This window comes from Accipiter gentilis, chromosome 20 (assembly GCF_929443795.1).
Source record: "Accipiter gentilis chromosome 20, bAccGen1.1, whole genome shotgun sequence".
NCBI classification, from domain to species: Eukaryota; Metazoa; Chordata; class Aves; order Accipitriformes; family Accipitridae; genus Astur; species Astur gentilis.
This window is the reverse complement of record NC_064899.1, coordinates 5,942,536-5,957,914: the sequence shown is the minus strand read 5'-3', so window position 1 is coordinate 5,957,914 and position 15,379 is coordinate 5,942,536. Positions and strand designations below refer to the sequence as shown.

The 15,379-nt window shown below is 36.8% G+C and overlaps 1 protein-coding gene across 4 annotated transcripts in view; it reads left to right on the top strand.

Annotated features, from left to right (window-relative positions):
- Positions 1 to 10,553, top strand: part of CDH18 (cadherin 18) — a 512,714-nt gene extending 502,161 nt beyond the window's left edge. For 2 of the 4 annotated variants that reach the window (XM_049823983.1, XM_049823985.1), the window contains 2 exons: positions 3,974 to 4,225; positions 5,782 to 10,553. In XM_049823983.1, the coding sequence (XP_049679940.1) occupies positions 3,974 to 4,225; positions 5,782 to 6,284 (755 nt within the window). In that variant the 3' untranslated portion in view covers positions 6,285 to 10,553. Of the gene's footprint in view, positions 1 to 3,973; positions 4,226 to 5,781 lie in introns of those variants that run through there. The other 2 variants (XM_049823986.1, XM_049823987.1) reach the window with 2 other exon arrangements.
- Positions 10,554 to 15,379: the final 4,826 nt, after the last annotated feature.

Here is a 15,379-nt window from a genome sequence, read left to right as displayed (position 1 = left end):
TTTTGCTACCCACTGAATTAGAAATTGGCAATAGCTTTTTGCCTATTGGCAATAGCTTGAAACCAGCACAAAAAGAAAAAAATATTTACAAGAGTTACCAGTAAAGAAATGAAACAGAAATGGCTATCAATATAGTCCCACCTAAACAGATTAATTGCTCTAACTTCAGAAATAAATGCAAATCATTCTTACATATTTTCTTTAGTTTTAATTAGTTATGACTTGTCAGAAAAATTTATAGAAGTTGAACTGCTGATATCAGCAGAGCTGAAAATTAAAACACGCCTTAAGCTAGAAACAGGTTTTTACTCTGTTTTTTTATTTCCATTTCTCTGGTGTCTGCCTGTAATGTATAACATGTCAAAGGAATTCTCAAATTGTGAATAATAAATGAGTATCCTCCAAAGTGCTGCAGTAGTCACCTTCCATGGTGTTATCATTGTATCTCAGCTTCCTTGATTTTCCTGTGCCCTGTTTTCTTTTCTGAGTTCAGAAGCTCGGGGTAAAAGGACAGAGATGATAGAGGAATGTGATAACAGCCTTGTATGCAGTGTGCAGTCTGGCTTAATAAACTACCATATCTTCAGAGTGTGAAGGGCTGCTGCCTTAGAACCATGGAGAATTTCCCATGTGTAGCCTCAAACCCACTTGAGATGAATCTTAAGTTCTAATTGCCACGTCTGCAAAGCACAGCCCAAATATGAGAAAGTTTAGATCATGAAATGGGGCAGTGTGCACCACAAGGAATCAGATAAATCTTTCTTTCCTTATGTTGACGTTGTTAGCCCAGCCCTTAGCAAACAGCCTTTTCATCTCCAGCAAGTCCTGGTGCTTATCATACTTCTCAGGGGTGAAGTTCACAGTTTAAATCTATTGAGATAAAAAGGTCTTTCCTTCCAGGCCTAGAAGAATCAGATTTGTAGTTCTCATCATCCTAGTGCTATTGCTGCTATCCTATACACTTGTCTTCCTTGTCTATCTGCTGTATCTTTTTTCAGGTATCAGAGGAATTTCTCAGTGGATGACCCCTCTCCTCCCTTGCAAACTAGCTTTGTTGATATAACTTTTTATTTTATTTTATTCCCCTCAGTAAATGCTTTCCTAGGTCATCAGCATCTGTCTTCATACTTGGTTGCCTGTAGCTTTTACAGTTTGTGGAATTTTTTCCTTTCATGCTAAGATCCTTCTCTTAAAATTTGCTGTCTTTCTAGCTTTCTCTCAACAGGTCCTCCAATAGTTTTTGATAAGGAATGTAAACAAAACATGGAAACTCAGAACATCAGAATAGTGGTCAGGATGCTGCAGTTGGTACTGCAGTATTATGCCAAAATCATTAGCTTTGATCATTTTCTACTATCCTTGATTCTCAGTGACTTTCGGAAAATCAGTTCTTAGGCACAGTTTCCTTCTCTGTAAAAATGTTAGAGATCTCATTTGTAAAATGTTCTAAAAGATTTAATGAGAAAGAATAGTACATGAGAGCTGAGTTGCTTTCCAGTATTTAATTTATATGTACACACAGGCATGCACTAAGAGTTACTATATATACTATACCTCTGTAATAGTGAGAGTAATGCTATTAACACCTCCGATGATATTGAGAACAGAAAACTTCCATGCCAGTGCCCAAATGATTATGATGATACTTTTTATTTCTGTTCAAATTTGTGAAATTGCATTGAAGGAAAAGCTTTGCGTTGTTTCTTTGAGAATACTTATAATTGTGTGTGGTGTTACAGACTCGCTTGGGTATATGTCAAGTAACATTTGTTTCTACAGAAATCTAGTCATTACTCAAGAGAATACAAACAACATAAATTCACGATGGCAAATATTTGAAATATTTTATTCTGGCTCCTTCTTTGCCTAAAATTGGTCTTATACTAATATTTAATTCTATGATGTTAACAATACAAGAAAAACAACTTAATGTTGAAAGAACAAATACAACTTTAAAAGAAAAAATGTCTATTTTTTGATTTCTGTTTATTTTGTGTGGTATAAAAATATCAGTTCCTTGTTTGGCAAGACCTTCCACCCCAGAGAAGCATGGTTTAATTACAGCTCTTCTCAGATTTTTTTCCCTGTAACATTTGAATTGTCTAGTTTGTCTATTTTGTCATTTTGGTCTTTTCTTTTTATTTTTTTCACATTTTTTATTAACTTTCCTCATGATTTTTCCCCCATCTGTCCACAGTTATCCTTACAGCATACATGCTTACATCTCAATGCTCTTTCCTGAACATCTTTGCCAATAGTCTCTGTGCTTAAATCCTGCCATTACTGCTAGATTCCTGCTCAGGAATCTTCAGTTTTTCTTCGTTATATTCGGTCTCTGATGCTTTTCTTTTCAGCCTGCGTTTTCATTGCTGCTTCTGTAGCTGTATGGTGATACTGGATCGTTCACTCTTTCTAGATTTATGCCAGAGGATGGAAGGAGGCGGTTTTGCTTTCCTGCTCAGATTTGAACACTGGGCCTTCTTTGGGTATAGGCCCAGGAAGATTCACATGGACAAAATTTTGTAGGATTTTCTTACTTATATGGACAAGGTAGCTGAACTGAAGCATCTGGGGCTTGTAGACACCATAACAGAAATAAAGTAGCACATTAAGCAGAAATGAAAGACTGTTCTTACTATTGGTAATAACATGTGCTGTCACCTTTTGGATCTAGCAGTATAAGATCTGAGAATTTTTTCTTTTGGGATGAGAGACATGACAGTTGTTAGTGCTTAGCTCATGGATATAGTGTCACTTACCCAATAAGGAATTACATTTCAAGCTGAGTCCTTGAACATATCCTTAGGTTTTTAAGGTATTATCTCTGGATAACTTTGTTGTGTGATTGTCATCTTCTCATTTGTTGTAACTTGAAATATAATTGTCCTTAGAACTGTCACATCTTTGAAATTCCTTTCTCTTTCTGTTGATAAGTACATGTGCTAAAAAGTGCAAATGGGAGTGTTGCACTTCTCTAGTGACTTCAGTGGGATTTCTAGGTGACCACTCAGACTTTAGTTTATTGTGGCAGTATTGGTGCTGAGGGAAAAAAAATATTTAAATTTTACACATACGAAAATAAGATATAACTATATATTATCATAACATTTCTTCCCCTGCACTCTCTTTATGCCCCTTAATTTCTTCGACTTAAAGGGATATGGGTGGCAGCTTACGATCTTCATTAGTGCCTATAAATGCTCTTGCAATGTGTGTGTAATAAGCATTAGTATTCTCATTAACTGTAATATATGCCAGATGGACCTGTAGGTAGCATAATAGTGACAAAATCTTACATCACTATCTCCCCTGTGCTTACTCTACCTTTATCCTATACCAGTTTAGAACATGTAATATCTGTTCTTTTCCCCTTCTTTTCCCTTCCATTCCTCCATCCCTCTTCCCTTCCCTTCTTCCTCCTGACCTCTCCACAGCATGAGTTTTTGGCCACTGTCCTTTCAGATGTTTTCTGAAAGCTCACTGGATCTATAAAACCTGTCACAAACAGTAGAAAATGAAGGTCTTATTTTAACTTTCACTAAAGACCTTTTAACATTCTTCTGAGAATTAAGACAAATTTATGTTGTGGATGAATTCCACAACAGATACTCTCGGAATTCCAAGTATTCACATTTGCAGATGTCCATGTAGCACTAACAGCATGACATGGGATTAAAACACTTGCAAACTGGGCCCAAAATGTTTGTCAAAGTCCATTTAGACTCCAAGAAAAGTACATGAGCTTCACTAATTGTATTTATGTAATGCTAATTACTTTCCCCTGCCTCCTCTTTTTCCTCCCTTGGCCACAGATGCTTCCTGACAAATTTTAATTCTAGATTGGGCATTTTCACAGATAAGGACTGTCTAGTTTTAAGATGCCCCATGCTTTCTACTCGACAGGAAACCAAGAGTCAATAACATTTTTCATTTTTTGCTTCATTAAAATGATATTTTGATTTCGATATTGTAGATAATACAGCCAGTATCCTCACAAGACGAAGGAGATACAGTCGAACCACTCAAGATATCTATTACCTCCCCGTTTTGATTTCTGATGGTGGAGTGCCCCCTCTCAGCAGCAGCAGTACTCTCACAATTCGGGTTTGTGCGTGTGAGAGAGATGGACGAGTGAGAACCTGCCATGCTGAAGCTTTCCTCTCCTCCGCTGGCTTGAGCACCGGAGCTTTAATCGCAATCCTGCTCTGTGTTGTCATTCTTCTTGGTAAGCCATTTTCACTATTAAGTAATGCTGTCCTTCCACTGGCTCTCTGAATGTGACAGGGCAGAAATTTTTAATATGATATGTTTTTGAACCAGAGGCTGCCTGGTAGTAGGAGGTAATTAGAAACACATAGCTGTGATTAGAGGGGAAAGGTTTAGCTAAAATTAATGGGGAAGAATGCCTTTAAAGTACATTCATGAATATCTAGAATCCACTAGAAATTATTTTTCAGAGGTTATCAAGTAATTAGCACTGCAGATCTTTTTTCTGTAAATTGGAAAGATTTCAAAAAGCCACTGACTCTAATTCCATGCCTAGAACAGTGTGAAAAATGATAGAAAAGAGATGAGGAAAGCTTTTTGAAATGCATTACACTGTAAGAAGCACCATTAGCACTGTACAAAAGCCATTTCTTAATTACCTTTGTGGGATAAGCTGGTAGCAATGCACAACATAATCCACAGGGGCAAGGGACATATGAGACTATAAGATGACTCCATTAGATAAATGCCATCGCAAGTGCGTTTTCTCCTGACTTACTTTTATTTATTTATTTTTTTTTGCCCAGGCCAATTTGAATGTTACCCATTAGTTAATATTCTTTTATTTTTTTTCTGGCAGAGGCATAACTTGCTGGGTGCATACCTCTGTACTACTTCTGTGCCTTTCTGCAGTCTTTTAGAGTCGGCAAGAAATAATGGGAATTGCAGTGTGACGCACATAGGAGATTTTGAGGCTTTTTTTCCAAAGGCTCTACATTTTCTAAAGACTACTTTCCTCACAGCTTCCTTCAGAACATCCTTGTCAGAAAGCTGTTTTAAAATGTATAGTAGTACATGTAGTTTATAATCTTGTATTTTATCATACAAGATTGAATATTCATAAGAGAAAAAATAAACCTTTTACATTTTAATTCAATATATATGCTAAATATTGGGTTTAATGAAACACTGAAAGCCCTTAATAATGCTTCTGAAAAATGTCAGCCTTAGTTACTCATTTCTCATTTAAGTGAAAGAATGTTATCCCCTTTTATGTCCTTCATGAGATCCATAATAATCTGACTAGCGGATTTCATTATTGGCTCAAGAAACCCCAGCAATCCCCACAAAGACAATACACAGTAGAAGAGTGCGAGTGGTCTTTACTGACCCTTTGGAAGACCAGGCTTTATTGGAAGTTTGTAGTTTCAGTACAGCATTGTTAATTTTCCCCTTAATTGTGTGGTCTCAGCCTGTTGCATTTTGGCATGTTGCTGTGTCAAAACACAGCTGTATGGATTTCATGGGTGCTTTCCAGGCATATGGTAATCTATCTTGAGGTAACACCTTACACAGCAAAGGCATTGCTCACTGAGAATATAAGTATGTTCTTCTCCAGATTGGACAGGTTTGGTGACCCTTTGTTACGGACATGTGCCTGATGTAATGATCCCAAATACCAGCATTAGCCTGAAAATATTACACCTCTGTATTCATGACTTAGTATCTGCTGTTTCTTTAGCATATATCTACTTACTTCAGATATAACCTTTAAACCTACTCTAATATCTGCAGTTTTCTCTTTAGCAATTGTGGTCCTTTTCATCACCCTAAGACGTAGCAAGAAGGAGCCCTTGATCATTTCAGAAGAAGACGTCCGGGAAAATGTTGTGACATATGATGATGAAGGTGGTGGAGAAGAAGACACAGAAGCATTTGACATCACAGCACTGCGGAATCCATCAGCTGCTGAGGAGCTAAAATACCGGAGGGATGTTCGTCCTGAAGTGAAGCCTTTGCCCAGACATCATCCCTCCTCAAGCCTTGACAGCATAGACGTTCAGGAGTTCATTAAACAAAGACTGGCAGAGGCTGATCTGGACCCCAGCGTGCCCCCGTATGACTCCCTACAGACATATGCCTATGAGGGTCATAGATCAGAAGCTGGATCTATCAGCTCTCTGGATTCAGCCACAACACACTCTGACCAGGATTATAATTACCTTGGAGACTGGGGACCTGAGTTCAAGAAGCTAGCTGAACTCTATGGGGAAGTAGAATCAGAAAGAACAACTTAGTGGTAATTCCCAGAACAGAGAAGTTCCTAAACAACTGGAGATACAATGACAGCAACGGTAACAAAAAATGAATACAGTACTTGGAACTGAGCAAGTTGTATGCAGTTACTGTAGAACAAGTGCCCTTTTCATATTTGAAACTGGGTTCTCCAATTGGAAGAAAGTCAAATTTTGAAAAATACAGAAAACAGAAGCTATTGTCCCTTGTGTATATTTTTTAATTGCTCAATAAAGTCCGTGGTACCGTATCTGTAACAATACCTAAAGTAAAGCCAAGCAATGACATTTTTATTGCAATATGCTTAACATCTCCAAGCTACAGTAAGTTTATGGTCATGCCTGTTTAGGAAGATAGCTAATGGAGGAGCAAATCTCTTGCAGGTGGTTGTGATGTTGCATTTCTAGCTGTGCTCTAGGCCTTGTGATCCCAATGTGAGGTAGCCAATGGGGTTTACTATCAGTGTGAGAAGTGCTAACAGTCTGTTTCCTTTACAGAAGGGATAAGCCACACCTGTCCTCTTTAATAAATGGTCCTTTGATGATTTAATCTTACTGAATTAGCAGGTTGCATTGAGATGATGTCATTTCATTATGTCCTTCATAATCTTTTCATCCATAACCAGCTAACAGAAGGAGGACATCGTTAACTGTTGGCTCAAACGTGGCTCTAGCCCATAACCCCAGACCTGCTCTGCTACTATGTGCTAGAGGACCTGTCGTTTCCAGTGTCGTGCTTTTTCTTTTTGTCTTTTCACAGGAGCATCATTCATTTAAATGGAATGGGTCCAAAGTACTCTTTATGCAGCAAAGCAGATGAAGCATAGGCTCTTTCAGTAAAAACAATGGCAGCACCATTAAACTGCGCAGTTGTTTGGTTCACTGTGCTTCACTTCTGTCAATAGATGAAGCTTTTCAAGTCTTTTGCTGATGTGAGTCCAGGAGCTACAACAGTCAGTGTAAAACACAGAGTTCTTAATCATAATGTCTCTCTATTTCTGTGTTCGACTAAAAGCAAAATAGAGCTGCTGGTAAGATATTGGGATAGTGAAAATTGAAACAAAGAGAATAAGATGATGATGCTTTTTTCTTTTTAGTTCAATCTACTGATACTTAGTTTCTCTTAGAGTAATTTCAATCTAAGCAGAGCAAGCTTTTTTTCTCCCTATTTCAAGCATCATGGGAACAGGAACATTTTAGGTCAGTGGAGGAAGAAAAAGTTACAATGTACCATTATTGTGGTTCCTATGGATTAAATAAATTGATTTCTTATGTTAGTAACTTTTTAGCTAAACAGTTCTGCCTAACTGCAGACTGCTTAACACCTAATTCAGCAGATTCTTATGTTTTCCTTTGTTCTGTTTGAAACTTTAACCTTTTGTTTGTCTTCCTTGTGATAATACTATGAGAGTACCAGGAGCTCATAATATCTCGTGAAAGATTATGGCCTATAAGGCTCGCCGTCTATTAGTCTTCTTCTAAGAAAACTGTAGCTCCACTTAGGGAAGTAGACTTATTGCAATATGCATTTGATAGGGAAACTGCCCAGAGCAGAAGCTGTGTACTGGTTTTTTACTCTCTGGGCTGGTGTGGAGAGCGATACAGATCTGTACACTCCACTAGATTCCTCCCTATACATTTTAGGTGCCACTTACCTTCAGCTTAGTAGAGAAGGGTCTGTATTTATTGCTGACCTACTGTGGGCCACGCAGGTGAACCAGACTATTCAGCCTTCCCTTCTTTACTGTATGGTTGGGTAGGTCTGAGACATGACTGAAACTTCTGATCAGTTCTACTTTGAGGATTTTTTTTTTTTTTAAATGAACTCCTTCCTGAGATGTAGTTGACTGCAAATTGGCAAGTAGCTTTGTAAGAAACTTTTCAAACTCTAAAAAGTATTAGTTGCACTGTAGTTCCAGAGTTGGTTTTTACTACACTGTTTTGTTTGCAACTTGAAAATTGTAATGTTTCCCTTTCTGTCAATGTTTTGGTTTTGGGTTTGGTTGGTTGTGGTTTTTTTAATTTTTACCAAATACAGAATCTTCTAGAAATGCATTTAAGGAGACATGCTCATTGTAGAGTAAAGTTAAACAGATGCTTTAATACGGTAAGAGTTACACTCAAGCTGAGAATGGTTCATGTATTGTCTTTTTTGGGGGTAGAGTTAGGATGTTTCAGTTTCATCCCAAATGAAGCAACTAGTAGTGCAAGATTTTATGAGGAGAAATTTTCTTTTTAATTAAATCGCACTTGCTTTATGCCAACATCTCAATTTTTATATTGTATGAGTAGAGTGCTAAGAAGAAAATCTTTCAGCATTAGTAGTACCAGGGGCCATAATACTTTGTACCACATCTGCATGAAAACTGCATTCATTGTTGTATTATCATTTTGAGAGCCAGGTATTAGTTATCTTTATGTCTGTTCCCTCTGGCCCTACACCAAAGCAGGGAAAATCAATTGTATTTTGTGCTTTAAGCAGTGTTCCTGCCATTGTTTTCTCTTTATTTGCTTCATAGAACATTCAGGCTTAAAGCAACAGAAGTGCAGTGACATAAGCAAATAATCACTCCTTATGTTCATGTTCTGATTGAGGTAATGAGAGAAGGAGGTCATATCTCAGAGAAATAAGAATCCCCTTTTCACCATTCCTGGTGCTCTCTTTGCTGCTGTACAGCACATGCATCATACCCACAGCACCTGGAATTCTGAATCCTTTAAAACTCTACAGGGTTATTCAGACGCTGCTTCAGTGATGCGGTGTGTCCTGTTTGGTATGTCCTATCCACAGTGATCGCCAAATGTGCTTTTCTATCACGATACGTCTGCATGCTTGCTATGCTTACTGTTTTTTACTCAAATACACATCACAGTGCTGTGTTGTTTGCATGACAAATAGCAGAATATTAAATCTTCAGGGCCACAGAAGAAGGCCTCACGGTGCAGAAAGAACAGGTTTACAGATTTCTTTTCCTGATCCCACAAATTTTTCCTTTGGTCCTTTGTGTCCTAGAAATGAATTTAAACTATATTTGAGAATGTCTATGTTAACGTTGATTAAACTGGAAGAAAATTAACACTGTATGCTATGGAGGGCACGATCATTTTGTAGCATTGCTGATTTAAACAAAGTATACATTCAGTGAAAGTATTGTGGGAAACACTTTCCTAGTTTGTGGTTAAGTCTGATTGTATAGACTTTGCTTAAAGCTTTCATGGATGTTTTGTGTACTCATATTCTCAGATATTTTCCTATTAGCTTAAATAGTAATCCTGTTGCCGCTTAACAGCTAAACATTGAAAACTGCCAGTTTTACTTAAACTGGAAGATACTGAGTGAAGTTAAATGGCACATACAAAGTGGTGCTTAAGGGCTTTCCGATTTACAATTTTATTTCTGCAACAGCTATTCAACTAATAGTACATTTACACCAAATTAATCAGTTGCATTCCTTCAAACAAACCCTCTTTCTTGTAATGGTGAGGGCACTCACTATGCTGTAATCTTGACATATCATCTGAGAAAATGGTCTGTTTAAGTATTTTAAAATGTGAAAATACATTGTCAACCTAAAACCAGTCAGAAATGTGATTTAATACCCTTTAAAGACAAGGAAGAGCTTGAATTCAACTAGCATTAGATTAAGATTCCTGCATTGAAAACAAATTAGTTTATCAGTGTCACCGTTTATCACATACGCATAGAAGACTGTAAAAGTTGAAAGTAATTTCACTCTCTTATGCACTTTATGTTTTGCATTCTTCTTAGAAAACCAAAATAATTGTAAACATTTTTGGTTTTGAATTCTAATTGATGCAGTTGTTTCAGTTGTGAATACTGCAAGAAAATGTCTATGTGAAAATGCTCTCACTGGTATTTAAAAGGAATTACAAAATTTCCGTGGTCTAAGGCTTTGTAAAATCATCCTTTAGAAAAATCTAAGTATTGGACCAGTCTGGAATTAACCAAACTCCTAGACTTACACAAAGGGTAACAAAGGAAATATTCTAAATGCAGAGAAGAATATGAAATTATGCTGCCTAGGGTTACTTTGTGGATTATAAAGTGCTAAGACCTTGTACTTGCAGTACATATAAACGGCACAGCGCATTCTAAGGAACATTAGGAGCGTGTTGCAAGTATTGGGCCATCCTTATTTTTCCAAAGTCTCCAAAAATATATATATTTTTTTTAACAAAAGAGTAATGTAAAGTATACCTCCTTATGCAAGTGTTACTGATAGAAATTGTTACATTTTCTTTTAATAAACAAAAGGGACAAAATCTTTTATTCGTATTTTTCAAATAAAATATGCTCTTTGCTATGGTGATGGGTTATTGTATTCCTCATCACAACTACAACGGGTTATTTTCTTCTCCTGTATTTTATACTCACCAAAGAAGTACAACTATCTAAAAACACTCTGTCTTTAAGAATCAGATGTGATACAGCAGTATTAATGAGGTCAATGTCAGAAACGGTATGGTAACTTTAACTAGATTTTAATGCCTGGTACAGTCACTCAGTTGTGTCACTATTTCAAAGACTGTCGTACATGATTATTGCTACAGATGGGTAGGGAGAGAGAGACACACCAAGAGATACTTTGCAACAGACTGCAGAATGACTGCTAAATGGTTCATTGCTTTTACTTGTGGCAACTATTCCACTCCAACCATCACTGCCCTGAAACTGAAATACAGCGTTACAGGATGAATACATTATCCGCATGAGTGAGTTAGGGAATTGCACATCTATGAATCCAGATTGGTGGTAGCAGCCGGGGTTATTGTCCTAAGCTGACACAGAATAGAAGAGAAAAAACAAGCAAGGACATTCACAATGGTCAAGCTCAGGCACAGGCAATGCAAGTGCATGGGAATCACTCATTCTTTCTCAAAGGAATTAATGGGCTTTACCAGCAAATTACATCTTAGAAAATATTGGTCCCGTGGCTCACAAGGAACTTGTTGCATACAAGACCTTCTTTCCCAGACTGACATAAAATTAAAAAATAAAGCTAGGGTTTACCAGAAATGAAAATACAATTTTATTATAGTACCCTACTTGCTCTACTTTATTGTCTACAAGCCAATTTAGATTGTCTGCCGCCATACTATGCAATTCCCACATGTGCCTCAGCACAGCCCCAGAAAAAAACATATTATGGTAAGATATTTGCAAGACAAATATTGCCAGGCTGAATCTGAATGCAGTTTCAGGAGAGGAACTAGTGGTTCTGTGGGTTTGGGTTTGGTCCTCATTTGAGGTGTTTAAACTTTCTAAAGAATGTTTATAAAAATTTTAGATGATCTTTCATATCTAAGATTCATTGGACCTTTTTTTGTTTTAGCAAAGTTACTATCCTCTTACATTATTGTTCAATTAAATTTTAGGTTGCTTGAAGTCCATACTACTCCTTCTATACGTGGCAAATGTGTTATCTATATTTATTCAGAGTCTTCAAAAGCTAGAAATCTTAGCTTGTGAGTTCAGTTGACTTTTTCTGTGGGCTTAATGATTCCGTCTAGCATTTTTGTGTTGTGTAACTCCTCACAAATCCATCAACACGCCTCAGCCTTTAATTAATCAAGAAACTCCTGAAGATCCAACAAACTCTTTCCACGCTAGCTGCCTCTAAATTTGGGTTGTTCTGAAAGTACATGCAATAGAGCATATTATAGCTGGTGGGCAGTCAGTACCTGCAGAAACATCCTCATCCAGCAAAGCAACCTTCAGAGGGACAAGGGACATTGGGATTCGGACTCTTAGAGGATCATAGGGCACACAGAGCTTGAAAGGTGTTACATTCCTAGCTAAGCCTGAATCAGTTCAGGGTCTGTGGGACCTCCATAGTGGACCTTGTCATCGTGTGTGTTCAGTGTCCAAATAGCTGGTGAGCTCAATGGAAAGCCCAATAGAGGTACACATAACAAAGTGAACTGTTCAAATACCTGAACTGCCACGTCTTCTGCTAGAGTCCTGGGTAAGAATGGATCAGTCCTCATGCATTTGCCAGGCATACAGTGTGAACAAAATTCTGAGGCATGCTGCAGTTCTAACACACACCTCTACCTGCCACATTACCTGTTCTGAAACAAATTAGATTGCTTTTGACTTTATTCTGAAGATTGTACATTGTTTACTTAAAATCTGAATTAATATCCATAATCCATGTTTAAAAGTAATTCTTTCCTGTATCTTCTGGAATTGATCTGGGGACAAAGCATCTACAAGTAAAATTCAGCCCTGTGTTGAAGACTCATGCACAACATATCTAACAATCAGGTTCGTGATAGGATTTGGGTTGAGCAAAAATCAAATACTGGTTGTGTACAAAAAGTAAAGTTCACTCTTACTAAGCAAATTATTTTTTTTGTCAGTTTAGGTCTATTGATTTAAAACTATGCTTGAAGTGTAAAGGTATATGAAAATATACACATCCTGATTATGTCATGAAGACCACATTTGGATTTCTCAAAAAGAAGTTAAAACAGCTCATAATCTGTACTATTTGCAACCTCTTTGAACTTACTCTTTTTGATCAAACTTGTATTTTCCAGTTAGTTTCCATGCTTTGTGCTACACCAGTTTTCAACTGGGAAATGGTAGTGTGGAGGAGAATGATTCAGAGATTAAAATCTTTTTAACTGCTGCTATAACTATTAAAAAAAAACAACTAAAATTGAAAACATCTTCATGAAACAAATTGGTTTATCAGCTCTGAAAAGCAAGTCACTTGCATATGATGTTGGTAATAATGATAATGTTCTTTTTAAAGCATCGAATCAGAAATTGTGGTGCTATTTGTTCTCTTGTATGTTTCTAAAATGTTTCAAGCCTGACATATAAAGGGAACATCCCTGTGAATGGAGGAATCTGTTAGTTCTGTTTTGTCTATCCCCAGACTGAGATTTTTTTTTTTTAATACTTTCATACAGAGAATTTTTTTGATGTAGGATGCTAAAGTATGCTCTAAGTGTTAACTAATTGAGTTTTGTAACTGCGAATATATCATCCAGTTTTCTGAGAGAGAGAAGGAAATGAAAGGCAAAGTAAACTCTCAAATCTTGTACATGGAACACAAGCTTAGTCTTTTTAAGCAGATCTGAAACCACCACCTCATAAGCATATTCTATCCTATGTAGTGTTATTTAAAAATGAAAGCAAAAAAGCCCTCCAGCGATCACTTCATGTTGTGTCCTTATTTTCCAAATGAGCATTTCATGTATCTTTATCATGCTTTTTCAGTAATATTTTACTGTTTCAGTAAGACTCACTAAAATTTTTTTGACAAATCATCTAATTGTCTCAGAACATTAAGAAGTCAATTCTGTTGAATTTGATGGAAAGTCTATCAGAAGGACTGTTCTTTGACCAAGTCCAGGATAGAACTTCTCATCAAAACCTGCAAGGACTAATCAATAACTGACTGGTCAAAGCACTTTATCATGGATGTGAAAGATTGGCTTCAGAGCAGGACATTAGATGGGGATCTCTCACTTCAACTATTCCTTTTTCATAATCCCACATCACAAATTTCAACGAATTTTTACTGATTGCTTAATGAGTATTTTGGGGTAAAATAGCATTCTTATTTTCTGTCAAGCTCTGTAGGGCCGAGTGATCCTGAAAACATGAGTTATGTATTGTTCACTTTATGTCCTCCTTTATTGTTTCATGTTGTTTTCTTTCTTTTCTACCCCCACTGGCCCTCTTTTTGTGCTGGATGCTTGAAGCCCTGTAGTATGATAATTTATCTTAAGAATGGCAGGGGAATCTAGGAATAAAGCTTCATCTCTCTGAAAAATGGAAATACTTATCAGTGATATCTGATGCCAAGTGTACTAATCTTTTTTTTACTCTGGGTCGAACATTTTAATGGGACTTTATCACAGCTGAATTTCTTATCTTTTTTTTTCCATGCATAATAATAGGAAATTCAAATCACCTTCTATGATAGCTTAAAAAATCTTGGTTTTATTAAGCATTTATATTGGCGAAGACCCTAGTGTCCTAGGTCACATAGACAATGACATTATTTGCCTAAGGAATTTCTGGCTTGAAAGGCAAGATTTCTGAATCCAGTGTTACAAACCAAAGACTTTTAAGGGAGGGAAATGGATTGTAGGAAGCGTGAAGAGCAATGAAAGGGTAGTAGACAGAAAATGTCACAAGGCAGATAAAATTACTGGTGAAATGATCAGAGGTAAGTCATACAATCAAAATAGTGATACAGGACAGATGTTTCAGTCGTATTACAATTATTATTGTAAAGATTTATGAATTAATACTGCAATATTTTATGACTGTCCCAATTACAGGTGATAAAAACATAAGTTATATGTGATATATAATGGGGATAGACTATGAAATTCAGAAAAAAATTACAGTGGAAAAAAGTGTATTAAAAAGTTATTTATTTATTTGTCTTTCTTTACCCAGCTAATGCTAATTTCTATTGCTGATACTGTAAATACCCCACATTGCTGGGTCAGTCATGTACATGCAGATTCCCACTGATATGCTTAGGTTTTTGGCTTGCTGGTTTTACATATGGATTTTGAAAATATTTAGTTTGTTCTGCAGGTTTTGGACTGTACTTTTGTAGTGAAGAACTGCTACAATTTCCTCACTTCTGAAGCAGAATTTTATTTTTTCTGATAAAGATTACACTTTGCAAGAACAGTGACAATAGCTACACAGAGGGCTGCGGGTGAAAATGGTCATGTGTCTACTTAAGAGGAATCTATTACTTTTTGCGTGATTTACTATCTAAGCTATCTCTACCAAAGAAAGTGAAAAGGGGCAAACTCTTTGGCTAGCTTGGATCTTTGACTTCTACACTGGCTTCTCAACTGTCATGTCAATGAAATTATAATTTTAATGTGTACATACAGAGATGCAGTGTGTCAATTGAAAAGTGAGTGACTTTGGACAGCAGTTTAGACTTGCACTCAGGCTGCCTCTTGCCAAGTTATATTTTAGAAGGAAAGAACGCCTTGTGAGAAAATGGGTCAGATGATAGAAACATCCGAATTTAAGTGTGCAGAAGGGGTGCTTGGTGTCTTGTAGAGTTTTACATGATTCTGACAGC